Here is a 16,209-nt window from a genome sequence, read left to right on the forward strand (position 1 = left end):
GTTAAAACACTGACAAAAGGTTCTTTACAAAAATTTATTCGTATTTTCCCTGTACATAGCCTGATTTATGAAACTAAGCACACTTAAAACTAGTGCATGTATACAAATATCAAATAATAACTTTATGTTTACATACAAATCATATAAATATGTAACAAATCAGATATATATTTTTTATCATTCAAAGTGTGTCTTTGTCAGTTCTTTAAAAAAAAAAAAAAAACGATTGGCCTTTAAAAAACTCAGAAGGCTTAAATGATCTAGAGTGGAGGTACTGATGAATGAAACAACGTGGCGCACTCAAGCGTACATTCAACAGATATATGGTATACAGCACACAGAGTGAAGCACACAGCACACAGCTCAGTAGGTACGGTCATCTACAAGACAACCTGTCCTTCAAGAACTACTACAATTTAGGTATCTGACCTCAAAGCGGCATAGGATAATTCCTACTTGTTTTTAAAACATCACTCCCAACAAACCTGAAAAATAAACCTTAGTTGGAGGTTTTTATAATGAACAATAAGTGCATTCATAATTTTTTGGTAAAATGATCACTGAGAAATAATAGTAAACAAAGATCATAAATCAAATACACCAACTAAATATATTACCAATGAAAACAGAAGGTCAGTGTAGACGCTACTGCATGATATTGGTAAGATGAGGCTTAAGTTGCCATTTGTGGGTGATACCCAGTAATAAATATGTTATATGATAAAATAATTTGATATAAAGAAAAGAAATATTGTAACAGATTTTCTCAAACTATAAATAAAGATTAAATGAGAGAAAACGATGTCTATCTGGAGATGAAACTAGAGTTTTCAAATGTGTCTCTTCTTTGACAATGAGACTAGCTTCAAATATTAACTTTGGCTTGGGATGAAGTACCTCATGCTCATGGAGGGATTTCCCAGCAGCTGTTTGGTCAATAAACAACTGATCACTGCATCAATGGTACACTGCACAGAGAAACTTTGTTCTTTACTCTTTCCACTGAAACAATGTTGCAAATATAATTGTTTTCATTACTAACAAATCAACCACTACCAGCAAAGCACGGCTTAGTGGTAAAATGAGAAGTCTTCCAAATGAAAACTGACAACAAAAACAGCCATAAATCAAACTAGTTTCAAACCTGTTGGCATCAAACAACCTTTAAAGCAGCATTTTAATTGAAACCTTTAAAACGTGATTGAAAACGGAGAGCTACAATAGCTGAGGATGGAGTGGTGTCATGTTCACACTGTGTGTGTGAGCTCCAGGCCCACAGAAGAGGTACCTTCAGAGTCCATGTCTCGCAAGGTCCACTCTCCAAGGGCTCTAGTCATTGATATGTCCTGGATGAACAGAGGGCTCTTCAGCCCCTTTTCAGACCAAACCTGAGTCTTTGGCCATCTTGTAGAAAATTCCCTTCTTGGCAATTAAACTGGACGGAGAATCAAATTCTGCCATCTGGCCTTTATCGAGAACCAGCACCCTTTTAAGAAAACATCGAGAGAATAATACATTTTTTTAGTCTTTAAATTGTATTATTTATATTATTAGAATTTTTTTTTTTTTATATTCTTGAAGTTTCGTTATTTAAAAAAAAAAAATATATATATATATATATATATTACCTAGTGTAGTCCATGATGGTGTTGAGACGGTGTGCGATGGTCAGAACGGTGCAGTCCTCAAACTGAGTTCTGATAGTGGACTGTATCAAATTGTCCGTCTCCAGGTCTACAGCTGCAGTGGCTTCATCCAAAACCAGAATCTTGGTCTTCCTCAGGAGAGCTCGAGCTAGGCAAACCAGCTGCCGCTGACCCAAACTGAAGCCCAGTATATCCGGTCAGAAACAGTCATACCACATGATAATGAAATGATGAATAAACATTGCTGAGAAGGAGTTTATACCTGAGATTCTCTCCTCCCTCTGAACACTCATGGTTGAGTTTGTCAGGCAGGCCAGACACAAAGTTCTTGAGATGTGCGAGTTCTAGAGCGCTCCAGACCTCCTCATCAGTGTAGCCATCAAAGGGGTCCAGATTCATGCGCAAGGAACCAGAGAACAGCACTGGATCCTGAGACAGAGGAAAAGGTGTTTAGAAATACAAAATAAAAACAAAAAAACTAAAACAGCTCAATTTTCATTGGCAAGTCAACTAAATCATTCTAAAAGCAATTATTGATGTCATCAAATGAGTGCCTCTAAATCAACGTTTAGGTGAATTTAAGTGCAGTACCTGAGGAATGATTGTGATTCTGGATCGTAGCTCATGCAGGCCCAGCTCAGCGATGTTGACTCCATCTACACAGATCTTCCCCTGAGCTGCCTCAATGATGCGGAAGAGCCCTAATGTCAGTGAGGACTTTCCTGCTCCTGTCCTACCCACAATTCCCACCTAAGAAAAACACACAAATACATATACGTTTATAAGGAAATTTAAGGTGAAAAAAATTGTTTATTGATGAAGTCAAAGCTTGAGCAGATTCTGAATATTGTAATGGCTCCAGGCACCTTTTCTCCTCCCTCAATGTTGACCGAGATATCAGAAATAGCCAGCTCTAAGTCCTCTCTGTATCTCAAGCCAAAGTTACGGATTTCAATTTGACCAGTAGTCGGCCAGCCAGCAGGCAGAGTTGAGTGCTCCAACCTCCATTCAGCCTGTAAATAGAGACATTAATGCAGCATAGACCAACCACATCTCAACATTGAAACCAGAAATACATGAAGTTAACTTGAAACACTTTTGGGACATTGACATGTCCTGCAATGTGACATGCTGTAGTTCATCTAATACTATTTGAATTAGCTGACTGCTTATTACACTGCTGTTTAAAAGTCTGGGGTGGGTAGGATGTTTTAAACGTTTAAACCAGGCTGCATTTATTTGATCACAAATACACTGAAAACAGCAATTTTGTGAAATATTTTTAACAATTTCAAATAACTTTTCTATTATGATATAATTTAAAGTGTAATTTATTCCTGTGATGCAAAGCTGAATTTTCATAAGCCATTACTCCAGTCTTCAGTGTCACATGATCCTTAAATATCTTTTTGTGTGTGGACTGAGATACTGTATTTACTGTCACTTTTGATCAATTTAATGCATCCTTGCTGAAAAAAACATTAACATTTTAATGTTAATATAAAGAATCTAATTTTTATAAAGTTTACGTAATCATTTAAAATGTATTTGTCAAATTATTATTTATTTGTTTGTTCATTTGTCAAACTGCCGGTCCATTTAAATTTAACAAGCGAAGAAAAAAAAGTTAATTAGAAACAGTAAAAATAAAAAAACCTTGACTAGTGGTCAGCATACCAAATGGAAAAAAAGACAAGTTACAAGATCACAGACATAGACTTTCCTTTCATAAATGAATACAAATTGTAGCCTAAAATCCTGATGTTGGCAAAGAAAAAGTCCATGGAGACGTCAAATAAATTACCCAAAGTTCTGGAGACTAGTGCCACATCATGTAGACATACAGGTGCTGGTCATATAATTAGAATATCATCAAAAGGTTGATTTATTTCACTAATTCCATTAAAAAAGTGAAACTTGTATATTATATTCATTCATTACACACAGACTGATATATTTCAAATGTTTATTTCTTTTAATTTTGATGATTAGAGCTTACAGCTCATGAAAGTCAAAAATCAGTATCTCAAAATATTAGAATATTACTTAAGACCAATACAAAGAAAGGATTTTTAGAAATCTTGGCCAACTGAAAAGTATGAAAATGAGAAGTATGAGCATGTACAGCACTCAATACTTAGTTGGGGCTCCTTTTGCCTGAATTACTGCAGCAATGCGGCGTGGCATGAAGTCGATCAGTCTGTGGCACTGCTCAGGTGTTATGAGAGCCCAGGTTGCTCTGATAGTGGCCTTCAGCTCATCTGCATTGTTGGGTCTGGTGTCTCATCTTCCTCTTGACAATACCCCATAGATTCTCTATGAGGTTCAGGTCAGGCGAGTTTGCTGGCCAATCAAGCACAGTAACACTATGGTCATTGAACCAGCTTTTGGTAACTTTGGCAGTGTGGGCAGGTGCCAAGTCCTGCTGGAAAATGAAATCAGCATCTCCATAAAGCTTGTCAGCAGAAGGAAGCATGAAGTGCTCTAAAATTTCCTGGTAAATGGCTGTGTTGACTGTGGACATCGGAAAACACAGTGGACCAACACCAGCAGATGACATGGCAGCCCAAATCATCACTGACTGTGGAAACTTCACACTGGACTTCAAGCAACATGGATTCTGTGCCTCTCCACTCTTCCTCCAGACTCTGGGACCTTGATTTCCAAATGAAATGTAAAATTTACTTTCATCTGAAAAGAGGACTTTGGACCACTGAGCAACAGTCCAGTTCTTTTTCTCCACAGCCCAGTTAAGATGCTTCTGACGTTGTCTCTGGTTCAGAAGTGGCTTGGTAGCCCTTTTCCTGAAGACGTCTGAGCGTGGTGACTCTTGATGCACTGACTCCAGCTTCAGTTCTCTCCTTGTGAAGCTCTCCCAAGTGTTTGAATCGGCTTTGCTTGACTGTATTCTCAAGCTTGCGGTCATCCCTGTTGCTTGTGCACCTTTTCCTACCCAAATTCTTCCTTCCAGTCAACTTTGCATTTAATATGCTTTGATACAGCACTCTGTAAACAGCCACACCTTTCAGTAATGACCTTCTGTGACTTACCCTCTTTGTGGAGGGTGTCAATGTTCGTCTTCTGGATCATTGCCAAGTCAGCGGTCTTCTCCATTATTGTGGTTTCAAAGAACAAGAGATACCCAGAATTTATACTGTAGGGATGGTCATTTATTCAAACTCAAATGTAAATATTCTAATATTTTGAGATACTGATTTTTGACTTTCATGAGCTGTAAGCTCTAATCATCAAAATTAAAAGAAATAAACATTTAAAATATATCGGTCTGTGTGTAATGAATGAATATAATATACAAGTTTCACTTTTTGAATGGAATTAGTGAAATAAATCAACTTTTTGATGATATTCTAATTATATGACCAGCACCTGTATACTATCCCCCACCCCTCCATGTGTGCTAAATATCCTCATCTCTTTAGTACAGTGTGAGATAAGGGAGGAAACAGGGCTAATCACAGATTGGACTCTACACAAGTACAGAATGAACACACACACACACACAATCTGCCTGCTGGTGCACTGACCTCTTTCTCTGTGTCTCCATATTCCTTCACCCTCTCCACCGCCACTATGTTAGTCTCCAGCTCAGAGGACATCCGCACCAGCCAGTTCAAAGATGTTGTGACCTGTGAGAAATACGGGACTAGTAAGGATTTGGGTGGACATTTGGTCAAAGACTATAGAATACGCAAGACGTGTCACTCGTATAGTTTTGAATGGGGAAAAATGCAACGTTCAATATGGCTGCTCAAACGCAGGAAGCCCCGCCTACTGAATGAAAGAGCCAATCGTTAAACGGTAAAGTCAGCGCGTCACTGCAGCTGCCGTTAGAAGTCCCGGTTGCTATAGAAACAGTCAGCCCTCTGAGACGTGCGCTGAGGACTGAAAAATAAGCTTTTTATAACGCTATTTGAGCAAAAGAAACAACATTTATGATACAGTTGTTGACAGATTTCTTTGGTGATTTCAAATATGAAATTTAATCGTAAGCTTAGTGAACAGTTTTGGAGAATTTGATGTTTCCCCATTCAAAGAGATAGGAGCTGCACTTGCATGCCCGAGAGGCGTTTCAAAGATGGCCGCCGAGTGACATAACTTGTCTTAAAGAGACTTTGATTTGGTCTGTATCTCATCATTTTAGAAGTTAGACTGACCTGCAGCGCATAAGAGATGGACAGCCCCATGATACCTGGACTCAGACTGTCCCTGGCCATCACTGCAAAAAGTGCTGCAAATGTCACAATACAGTTGCCCACAAACTCTAACCTCACTGCCAACCATCTGCAGGACACAGAAGCACAAAGACACACACAAATCATTCACATTCCACAAAACAAAACACTAATACATCAAACTTAATGACACCTAATAGACCTAAAAATCCTGGTGATGTTCTGTGAATTCTCACCGGTTGGCTACAATGCTGGGGAAATAAGCTTTTTGGTTGTGGTCCACTCTGCCGTCACTCTCTCTGATGAAGCGTTGCTGCTCTCCAAATGCTCTGATCACACTGGTGCCCAGCAGCGTCTCATTGAAGTGTGTGTAGACAGGAGAGCGGCTCACAGACTCCAGTCGTTTCAGTTGCCGAGAGGACGCCACGTAGAAACGCTAACAGAGACAAAAAGGCAAATGTTAGAGCAGCACCCACCATTACTACACTGACGTTTTAGATCTTGAACCATTTCTATTTAAATGTTTTTTAGCCTAAAGAGTTGCTAGTATTTCCTACCAAGCAGCTGCATGGTAAAATAACTGACTGACCTGTACAAAGAAGTAGAGCAGGCCCAGCGGCGGGATGATGATGGCCACCAGTGGTGTGGCGATGAGGATGACAGCACATGAACCCAGCACATTAAACATGGAGCCCATGAACATTTTTATGATGCTAGGGATGACCGAGTCAATGGTGTCCGTCTCTTTGGCAAAGCGGTTGACCAGATTGCCACTGGGTGTGCGTTCGAAGAAAGACATGGGCGATCTCAGGACGTTGTAGAGCATCGTCTGGTGCAGGTAGCGGGAGGCTAAGATCCCACCAACAGACACCGCCACAGAATAGCAGAACACTGCAATGCCTGTCAGAGAGAAAATTAAAAAGAGAAAGAGAAATGGCTTTTCAGAATCAAACTGGTTACTGGACAAATATGCTAAAATATTAAATAAATTAAAATTAAATAAATGTAAAAAATAAAAAAATAAATAAAAATAACTACATGTAGGTACATTAATGACAAAAATATATATATAGAAGGATGCCAAGTTGCATCTTTTTGTACATTACAAAACTATGAAATATGCATTTATCCATGTAACTACAAGCTAATCTAAAAGCTTGGTTGAGGAGGCTATGTAACCTTGAATAGAAGTTTTCAGGAATTTAAAATGGGGATATATGCAATAACACACAACATGAATGTCTCTTAAATCACCTTGTGTGAGTCCGAGGGATCCATACACCCCTAAACGCATCTTTCTGTTAGGCTGTGTGTTGTTGATAACAGGGTCATCTGTCCAGAGACTGAGCCAGTAGTTTGAGCCCAGAGAGGACAGATGATGACAGAAGAACAGAAAGATACTGAAGATGGACAGGGGCAAGCCGATGGCCTTCATGTACTCCCAAAACACAGACAGCTTCACCTGCACAACAAACAACATTCAGCAAATCTCAAAATCAAATGGAAATAGGAACCATGATCTCACATCCTGACATAGAGATGGCTGACTCGTACCCTGCCAGTGTTGGCCTTGTCAGCCTCAGTCAGTCGGGCAGCTTCTGTAGATTTGGTCTTCTTTGCGGCCACAACATCATTAGGTTCAGTTTTCTGTGGGGTTTTACCTGTGCCTGCTGCATTAAGAGAGTTCTGACTCTGCCTATAGAGCAGGGTAGCAAATAATGTCAAAACAATATCACATTTTAAATGGTTGTTACATATAAGACAGGGTCTTTATCAACCATAACCCAAGTTATTTTAGTATCTAGCACAAATAAGTGAGTAATGAAGTAGGTTTTGGAACATGGTTTTGTTCTTGTTTTTTATGTCAAACTGATGGATGTCATTTAGAATGACTGATTCAACGACTCATGATTTGGTCACCATGTTTCTCAAGCTCACAAATGAAATTATCAGTGATTGGTTATTTGGTGAATAACCAATTAAATTTCCACCTGTTTCTCAGACAAATCTATCATGAGACTACAGAAGACATATACAGAAAGCAATGCACAAATTAGGAAAGACAAAATGTCTTGCAGCTAGTGATTCATCACGTTGCAACACGTCTAGACACAGTGTTTATTCATAACAAATAAATGAATCAGAAAAGGTATTAGGCATCTCTTACCCCAACACGGCAGCAGGACCTCCATTCTCAAGTCCTTTCCGTGGGACTGCTTCTGTGGATGAGAAAATATGTACTAAATCAGACAGAATTACACACATCTTCCTGCATGCTTCATGCTTTTCCATGTCCATACTTATACCAATGACTCCTTAAACAATTCTAAAGTTACAGAAGACATGCCTTCTCATTTTTATCTATAAATCATGTCATTCAAAAGCGCCAACAAGTTTTGTAATCAAGCAGCGACTAAAACACCAGGCCGAACCTGAGCACAAACATGTCTTTATTTAATGTGGCAATAAAAAGCAATCAAAATTTGCTTCTAAGCAACCACACCTCTCAGGCCAGCTGAAATGAAAGACTATCAAAGTCTATCAAAACTGTAGACACTAAATCAATGCTTTAGGCTCAGAGGTGTGGCTTAAGGTTAGAAGAATCACCAGCAGGCTGCCTAGCACCATGGAGACATGAGGAACTGACACAGTGACAAGAATGGTGAAGGTCAAAGGTTGAAGCCATTCACAGTGCTCCATTCTAACAAAAATGATGAATATCTGTATATCTTAAATGAAATTATCTTATTTACAAATATCATGTTTAAATATAATTTCTATTTCAAATAAATGTTATTCTTTTGAACTTTCTATTAAAAAAAAATTCACTTGAGCACCAAATCAGCATATTAGAACCATTTCTGAAGGATCAAGTGAATTCAGCTTTGCTGTCGCAGAAACAAATTACAATTTAAAATATACAAAAATAGAAAAGAGCTATTTTAAATTGTAATAATTTTTCCACAATATTACAGTTCTTATTTTGGTAACACTTAAAGCCTTTATGTATAATGCATTATAAATGGATACTGAAGGGTATAATTCATTGTAATTATTCATAATGGCCATTGTAATACATTATATCTTGTCGTAAATAATTACAAATTTAAATTTAAAACGCATAGTGGTGTGGTGTGGTGACAATTATTTATGAGATTTTAAAACGCATTATAAGGTGCATTACAAGGCATAATTAATGTATTATAACTACTTTTATAATGCATTATGCATAAAGGCTTTATTTTTTATCAAATAAATGCAGTCTTGGTGAGAATAAGAGACTTTAAACTGCAGTGTATTTTCTCAAAAAGTGCCATACATGTATTATGTAGTAAAACTCGCATCATTGCATGGCTCTCAAGTGAGTTGAGATGGGATCCAATTCTATTACTGTGAAAAGGGGTACCCATTTACTCCATCAAAATGAAGCACAGTGCAAGGATGTGTAAAAGGTAAATCTAAGGGGTTGTGAGATACAGTCCAATAGTAATGCAGTGGGAAAGTACTAAAACAACTTAGTGTGCACCTCAAATATTTCAGGCCTCAGACCAGGACAATAAGCCCTATTCTAACATGCAGTACAGGTAGGCCTATTCAATTTTTATGGCCCGGGGACAAATTGCACCCTCAAACCTTCAGATTTCCCTTTTTCGTCCTCTGCCTCCCCTCCCTCCTCTGAAGAGCCAACAGAGGGGACACAACAAATAAGAAGGAATGGAGATGAAAACACATACATAGAGACCAAAAAAGACCACTAGACACGGATTAATTTTGAAAAAAAAAAAAGATCACACACAATGTGAACAATAGTAATCATTTAGAGGAAACAGCTATGTGAAAGGACAGATGCATGAAAGAAGTTCAGATATGAGGAGGCCAGCCTCACCTCCCACTGACTCCTCCACCTCCTCCTGCTCTGTGTTGGTGTAGGTACGCAGGAACTCAGCGAAAGCACCCTCTCTGCCCAGCAGCTCGGTGTAAGAGCCCATCTCTGTGATTTCCCCATCCACCATCACCAAAATCAGGTCAGCCTGGGGCAGGAAGCTCAGCCCATGGGTCACCAGAACCCGAGTCTGAAAGAGTACCATGTGTAAGGTGAAATCTTTATAAGAGATGTATACATATTTTGATAATACATGGCTAAAATGGCCTTACTCTGCCCTGTAGCAACCCCTGAGGTCCGATGACCTTCTCAAAGATGTGTTTTCCCACATGAGCATCTACAGCGGAGAGTGGGTCATCCAAAAGATACACTGCACAGCTGCAGTACACAGCCCTGGCCACGCTCACCCGCTGTTTCTGACCTCCAGACAGATTGACGCCCTAAGATTACAACATCACATGATTAACTCAACTGAGTGCTATTTAAATAATCAGCCTGTGTGGCACCATGCAGCATTAACATTCAATCTATTGTGCTTGTTTATGACAAAGTGTAAGAATCTTTCTAAAGTCTTTATTTACCTTCTCCCCAATCTCTGTCGAGTCTCCTCCAGGCAGGATCTCCAGGTCTGGTAGGAGAGCACAAGCCTCCACCACCTTCTGGTACCAGCTGTCTTTTGCCTCCCGGCCAAACAAAATGTTGTCTTTGAGAGTGGCGTTTTGGATCCAGGCCTGCTGAGGCACGTAAGCCACAGAGCCCTGAAAAACATCAGATACTCAATGTATTTCTTTATCATCCTATTATTAATGTTATCCAAATACACAGTGGGAAAAACTGATATTTTTCTTTCATACTGTTCTTAAGCTTCATTTTAACCTTAAATGTCTTTAAGACATTGTTATTAATAAATCAAAAACAAAGAAAGGTTTTGGCATATAATGATTTCTAAATCAAATAAATAAATTTGGGACATTTCTCATATGACAGTCACATGTTCTTCCTTTCACAGAAGCACAAGACGCTTTTTGGATCATTTTCAAATCATGTGGAGTTGATGTCAATCAAGGAAACAAAAATACAAAAACGTAACGAAATTCGAACTTTAATTCAAAATTTCATTACATTGTTATGCTGCTAATATAATGAAATGATGTAATATAAAAGCTATGAATATTTTATATAAAAAATATATATAGTAAATTATACTTAATACATAATAAAATATTAAATTATAGTTGAAAATCTAGTGGTATGAAATGTTTGAGCCCGAATTGCAAACAGTACATAATCTATTTAACTTAAATACACCAAAGCACTTAAAGGGTTACTCCACCCCAAAATGAAAATTTTGTCATTAATCAAGTCGTTGCAAACCTGTAAAAGCTTAATTCGTCTTCGGAACACAATTTAAGATATTTTGGATGAAAACCAGGAGGCTTGTGACTGTTCCATTGACTGTCAAGTAAATAACACTGTCAAGGCTGGATGGGCTATTTTGACAATGTCTTTCATACTTTTCTGGGCCTTGACAGTGTTATTCACTTGGCAGTCAATGGGACAGTCACAAGCCTCCCGGTTTTCATCCAAAATATCTTAAATTGTGTTCCGAAGACGAACTAAGCTTTCACGGGTTTGGAACGACATGGGGGTAAGTGATTAATGACAAAATTTTCATTTTGTCAACTCAAAGAGCCACTGTTTCCACACAAATTCATTTCGGGCAGCCTTGCTATAAAGAACTACAACATACAGCGCAAGCACATAGCTTGTGTCTGTACCTTGATCAAGACAGATCCTTCTTGCTTCTGCATCTCTCCCAACAAAGCTGAAAGCAGAGAGGATTTCCCTGAACCCACGTGCCCTACCACAGCGACAAGCGCCCCCTCAGGGATACATACATTAATCCTGAAGAGACAGAGAGACGCGCTGAGACAAGAACAGATACAAACAACAAGAAAGAGTTCAAGCAACATGTGGACAGAGGCAGCATTGTGTCATGAAGGTATAAAAGAGTTCATTCATTCAGATTTCTTCATTCATTTCATTGTTGATTGAAGATTTTGGGCAAATCCTTTAGAGTGTACTGATTGAATTGTACTCAAAGTGAACAATAATGCAATCAAATTACACAGTTCAATGCATGATTTGAAGTAAATGAGATGGAAATTAAGCTAAGATTGAAAGCAATCCAGAAACCCAAATTTCATTATCCCTCTCATTAATATCAGTGGAGATTCAGCAGATTACATTTCCTGTGGCGATTGATGCTCTCCTGTATCGGGGTTCATGCACATGTACTTGCCTGTAATGTCCTCAGTAGCCTGTTTCACTGGTTCTGCTCTATATAACCGCAATATTCATGTCAATGCTAGAAGTCATTTTGATGCCTTGAATATAATAACAACATTTGTGTAGAGTACACAGGGCTGGGAACTGATAACGGATATTAAGCACAAAAATCAAAAGATTTTCATGACATCCTGTTACAATAATGGTTCTTGAATGTTTTCTAACATGGACAGAAACAGTACTGAAATACTGTAAACTGTGGCATTTATTGCCTAATAAATAGACTTTTGCATTGCTGCTGTTGCATACAACAATAAAAATACTGTATGACCAGTATAGTCCTATTCAAATGGCAAACAAATGACTAATCAGTCTTATCTTAGACTTGCAAGACTTGTCACTGACAGGTTGTTTATTAAGTTAAAGAAACACATTCTGAAAATAGTTTTATTGTAACAAATTATGCTTCAAATAAGAGTTATCAAAAAAATATTGTATTTGTTTAGTTTTGACTAATTGTTGAGGGAAATTGGTGCTTCTTTAAAAGTAATAAAATAGTTGTACATGGAATCGTTCATCAGAATCGTGAAATTCCGTACTATTCCCATCCCTAGTACTCTATAACCCTGAACAAAATGCTGTTCATTGGATCATGTAGTATTTCTTTTACACACAAAGAAAAAGGTGTTACCTCTTCAAAGTAGGGGAGTCGTCTTTAGACCAGCTGAAAGCTCCGTCCACAATCCTGATGCTGTCAGGAGCTGAATGAGCAGGAAACAACAATGAAGTCTCTTAAGTGAACATCAAAACACACGGGATGTCTTTAAACCCACAGATCTACTGAACAGCTGCTACTCTCTCATACAATGCTGTTTTATGTCTGTCTGTGGAAACTGTTTGGGATTGGAGTGCTTTGGGTGTCAAACATGTACAGCATACTAAAAAATACACACCACAGAATATGGAACATTTGTTTAATTCCAGATTTGAACTGCTTGTGAATCACTCGACTCACATGCAGTGATGGCTGGCCGCTCCACATTGTCTTCATCCAACTCCTCATGGGACAGAAACACACGCAGACGCTTCATAGACACACTGGCCTGATGGAAGCAATACATTTCATAGTCATAAAATTTTTTTAATCAGACAAGTTCCTGGATTTCCATGTTAACCGTGCTATACTTCTTGATCCGCTCACAAATGACCAAAAATTTCGAGATGTGACAATGTGACTTATATCACATTCTAAGGTTTTTCAAGGTTCACATTCAACGTTTTTTAAAAAAGAGAGAGAGAAAGAATAATACCTGCACCATGCTGCTGATGACCATGGGCAACATATTAAGAGGGAAGCGCAAGATGTTGAACAAGGCCAGAGAAACAAATGCCTTCTGTGCATCCAGAATATTATGTTCATCCACTAACACATATACTGCGAACGTGGAAAGGGCAACCTTTGTGAAAGAGACAAGACGACAAGAGCAAATGTCACTGCACAACCATAAGGTAGCATCAAAAAAAGTGGGCATAATAATGAAAAAGCCCATGCAGGACTAGAACTCAAAGGCACCACCTACCAAAAATGGTGCGCAGACCCAAGTAAAGGTGGACACAGCACCAAGGTAAGCAGTCTTCTTCAGCACACGCAATTCACTCTCTCGGATGGCAGAAACTTTGTCTTTGAATGCCAGTTCCCAAGCGTAGAGTTTAAGGACTTTGATGCCATTCAGCACCTCATTCATAAGCTTGATCCTATTGTCCTTGCTTTTCATTTGGGCAACCTGTGGGTGAGCGTGTCAGATTAACAAAGATGATCTAGTTAATGAAATTTAGGCAAAAGAATCTGCTGAGCAGGAAAAGAGGTACAAACCTGGTAGGTTTTAGTTTTCATGGCAATGACTGCATTTACAGGAACCATCAGCACCATCACAGCCACTCCGGCAAGCACAGAAGGACCCAGATTCTTATAACAAAAGATTGTTTTTTTCATCAAATTAGTGATGTGTAATGGAATGATCAAACAAGCCAAGACACCTTTGTGTAGGCACATACCTCCCACAGGAAGTAAAGGGCCAGGATAACCTGCAAAGGTGCTGACCAAATCATGTTGATGTAGGTGATGAGGTCCATAAAACGCTGAGCATCTACAGACATCAGATTCACAATTTCTCCAACAGTTGATGTTCGTCGGGCAGCATTGGTAATGACCAAGGCCTTGACAAAACAAAGGAAAATATTATAAATCACTACACCACCATAATTTTTTTTTTTTTTACATAAAAAAAAAAAAAAGTAAAGAAATTCATTACTTTCTTCAGCAAGGATGCATTAAATTGACCAAAAATGACAGTAAAAGACATTTATAGTGTACATATAGTAAACAGCTTTGCCATCACTTGAAAAAAATACATTTTACAAAATTTTTATAAATAACGTTTTTTTGATCAAACAAATACAGCCTTGGTGAGCATGATGTTCTTGCACCAACACATTTTCGAAAAAACATTCAAAAAATCTTACTGACCCCAAACTTTTGATTGGTACTGTATATGCACTTTAAAAGCCATATTTCTTAAAAAACATTTTAATAAAATTGTGTTTTAAGAGATAAAGTATAGAATTTTTTTTTAAATATATATTTTTGGCATTAATTGCCTTATTTATTAGGACAGGACAGTAATTTAGACAGGAATTGAAGTTGGAGAGAGAGGGGGGCACAGGATCCGGAAAAGTCCACGAGCTGGGACTCGAACTCGGGACGCCTAAAGCGCAACAGTGCTATATGTCGGCGCGCTGCCCACGAGACTATCGGCGCCGATGGCATATTCACATTTGACATGCATTTTTTGCAGTTTTTTGATTCTCTGAGAGCTCTAAATATGAAAAAGTAACCTCCAAATGTGCATGGACACTATATTAGTCAATGTTACAGACATTTTAGCAATCAAAAGTCCACTTACTTTCCTGTACACGGCACCAACAATGGCCGTACGCAACCTCATGCCTGTCACAAAGCAAACGTGGAAATATTTCTGCAGAATGAGGGTTTGCACACAGGTACAAACTAACAGCAGGGTGGTGTAGAAATAGCCATGCCAAGTGGGGGCACTTGAATCATTCACAAACTGGATCAGCAGCCTAAGATAAAAAAGACCGAACTCACATGAGTATAAATTAATGTGTCAATCACACAGCAGAATGCAGTTCTTCTGGATTCAAGTGCAAGAAAAGTAGGCAAACTGGTTAAAGGCTCACTGCCGAGACTTCAGGTGTTATGTTCAAAGGATTAGAGAGGATTTAAACATGGTTCAGTGCACAATTTGATGGCACAACTTTTCAGCGTGCCAAAACTAACTCTTCACTGGAGCTCTTTTAAGAGCCACAGCTGTTGTTTTGACAGAGTGGCCTTCCCACAGAGTTAAAGTCATTCCTAACCACATGACTGTGAAAAGGCAGAGGGCAGAGTGCACTTTCCCCTGCAGAGAACTACTGCTTCTGAACTCAGCACAGATGGGAATGATCCTATGAGGAAAAAATAAATAAATTATTCTGATGCTGTATATCCATACCTGAGAATTTCTGGTCCAACAAACATAAGGATGTCATGAATAATCTTATACAGAGAGCTGACAAGAAAGTACGGTCCAAAGGTTCGGCAGAGAGCGAATAAGAGAGATGGCTCGCCAGTTTTCTGAAGGGTTTTAGCAAGCAGAATCTCAGACTCTTCTATTGGTGGTCCATCCATCTTTTCTCCCCTTGCTGCTGCTCTTTTTGGGGAGTAGAGTGTCTTATCTACGGGCCTAACACAAAAAGCATAACCCAATCAGAGGATTAGTCATTTTTGTAGCAAGTTGTCTACTTGAGAAAAAAAAAAAAAGTGACTTCTCTCTTCTGACCTTTTGACTTTGTTGCATTCTTGGTCCCAGCAGCGCACCAGCTGTGGCACCACTCTTTGAGACTTATCCTCCGTGTTGAGCGCCCACAGATCCTTCTCTTCCAGAGGCCTTTTATAACCCGTCATCATCAATCTATGAGGAAACAAAAGGAACATACATCAAGAAAAAACATCCAGTCTGAATACAAGCTTGTACATTAGCAAAAAACGAAGGCTTCTTCAAAAAGGATACTTTTACCTGATACAGACAGTAGAGAGAAGATAGAAATTGATGGGATGAATGGGATCAAGAAATTACAT

General features: G+C 38.7%; 1 protein-coding gene across 1 annotated transcript in view; it reads right to left on the minus strand.

Moving 5' to 3' along the window:
- Window positions 1-27: 27 nt before the first annotated feature.
- abcc1 (ATP-binding cassette, sub-family C (CFTR/MRP), member 1) overlaps window positions 28-16,209 on the minus strand; it is a 22,632-nt gene continuing 6,450 nt past the window's right edge. The window contains exons 7-31 of the mRNA XM_058768512.1: window positions 15,911-16,042; window positions 15,584-15,814; window positions 14,975-15,152; window positions 14,067-14,228; window positions 13,885-13,977; window positions 13,592-13,795; window positions 13,322-13,468; window positions 13,027-13,114; window positions 12,703-12,772; window positions 11,501-11,627; window positions 10,304-10,480; window positions 9,995-10,162; window positions 9,726-9,912; window positions 8,007-8,058; window positions 7,394-7,535; window positions 7,094-7,301; window positions 6,429-6,739; window positions 6,076-6,275; window positions 5,822-5,948; window positions 5,192-5,293; window positions 2,513-2,659; window positions 2,238-2,396; window positions 1,909-2,075; window positions 1,629-1,823; window positions 28-1,486 (exon numbers count right to left, since the gene is read on the minus strand). Coding sequence (XP_058624495.1) covers window positions 1,378-1,486; window positions 1,629-1,823; window positions 1,909-2,075; window positions 2,238-2,396; window positions 2,513-2,659; window positions 5,192-5,293; window positions 5,822-5,948; window positions 6,076-6,275; window positions 6,429-6,739; window positions 7,094-7,301; window positions 7,394-7,535; window positions 8,007-8,058; window positions 9,726-9,912; window positions 9,995-10,162; window positions 10,304-10,480; window positions 11,501-11,627; window positions 12,703-12,772; window positions 13,027-13,114; window positions 13,322-13,468; window positions 13,592-13,795; window positions 13,885-13,977; window positions 14,067-14,228; window positions 14,975-15,152; window positions 15,584-15,814; window positions 15,911-16,042 — 3,883 coding nt within the window. The 3' untranslated portion in view covers window positions 28-1,377. The remainder of the gene's footprint in view (window positions 1,487-1,628; window positions 1,824-1,908; window positions 2,076-2,237; window positions 2,397-2,512; window positions 2,660-5,191; window positions 5,294-5,821; window positions 5,949-6,075; window positions 6,276-6,428; window positions 6,740-7,093; window positions 7,302-7,393; window positions 7,536-8,006; window positions 8,059-9,725; window positions 9,913-9,994; window positions 10,163-10,303; window positions 10,481-11,500; window positions 11,628-12,702; window positions 12,773-13,026; window positions 13,115-13,321; window positions 13,469-13,591; window positions 13,796-13,884; window positions 13,978-14,066; window positions 14,229-14,974; window positions 15,153-15,583; window positions 15,815-15,910; window positions 16,043-16,209) is intronic.

This window comes from Onychostoma macrolepis, chromosome 03 (genome assembly GCF_012432095.1).
Source record: "Onychostoma macrolepis isolate SWU-2019 chromosome 03, ASM1243209v1, whole genome shotgun sequence".
In the NCBI taxonomy this organism is placed as follows: Eukaryota; Metazoa; Chordata; class Actinopteri; order Cypriniformes; family Cyprinidae; genus Onychostoma; species Onychostoma macrolepis.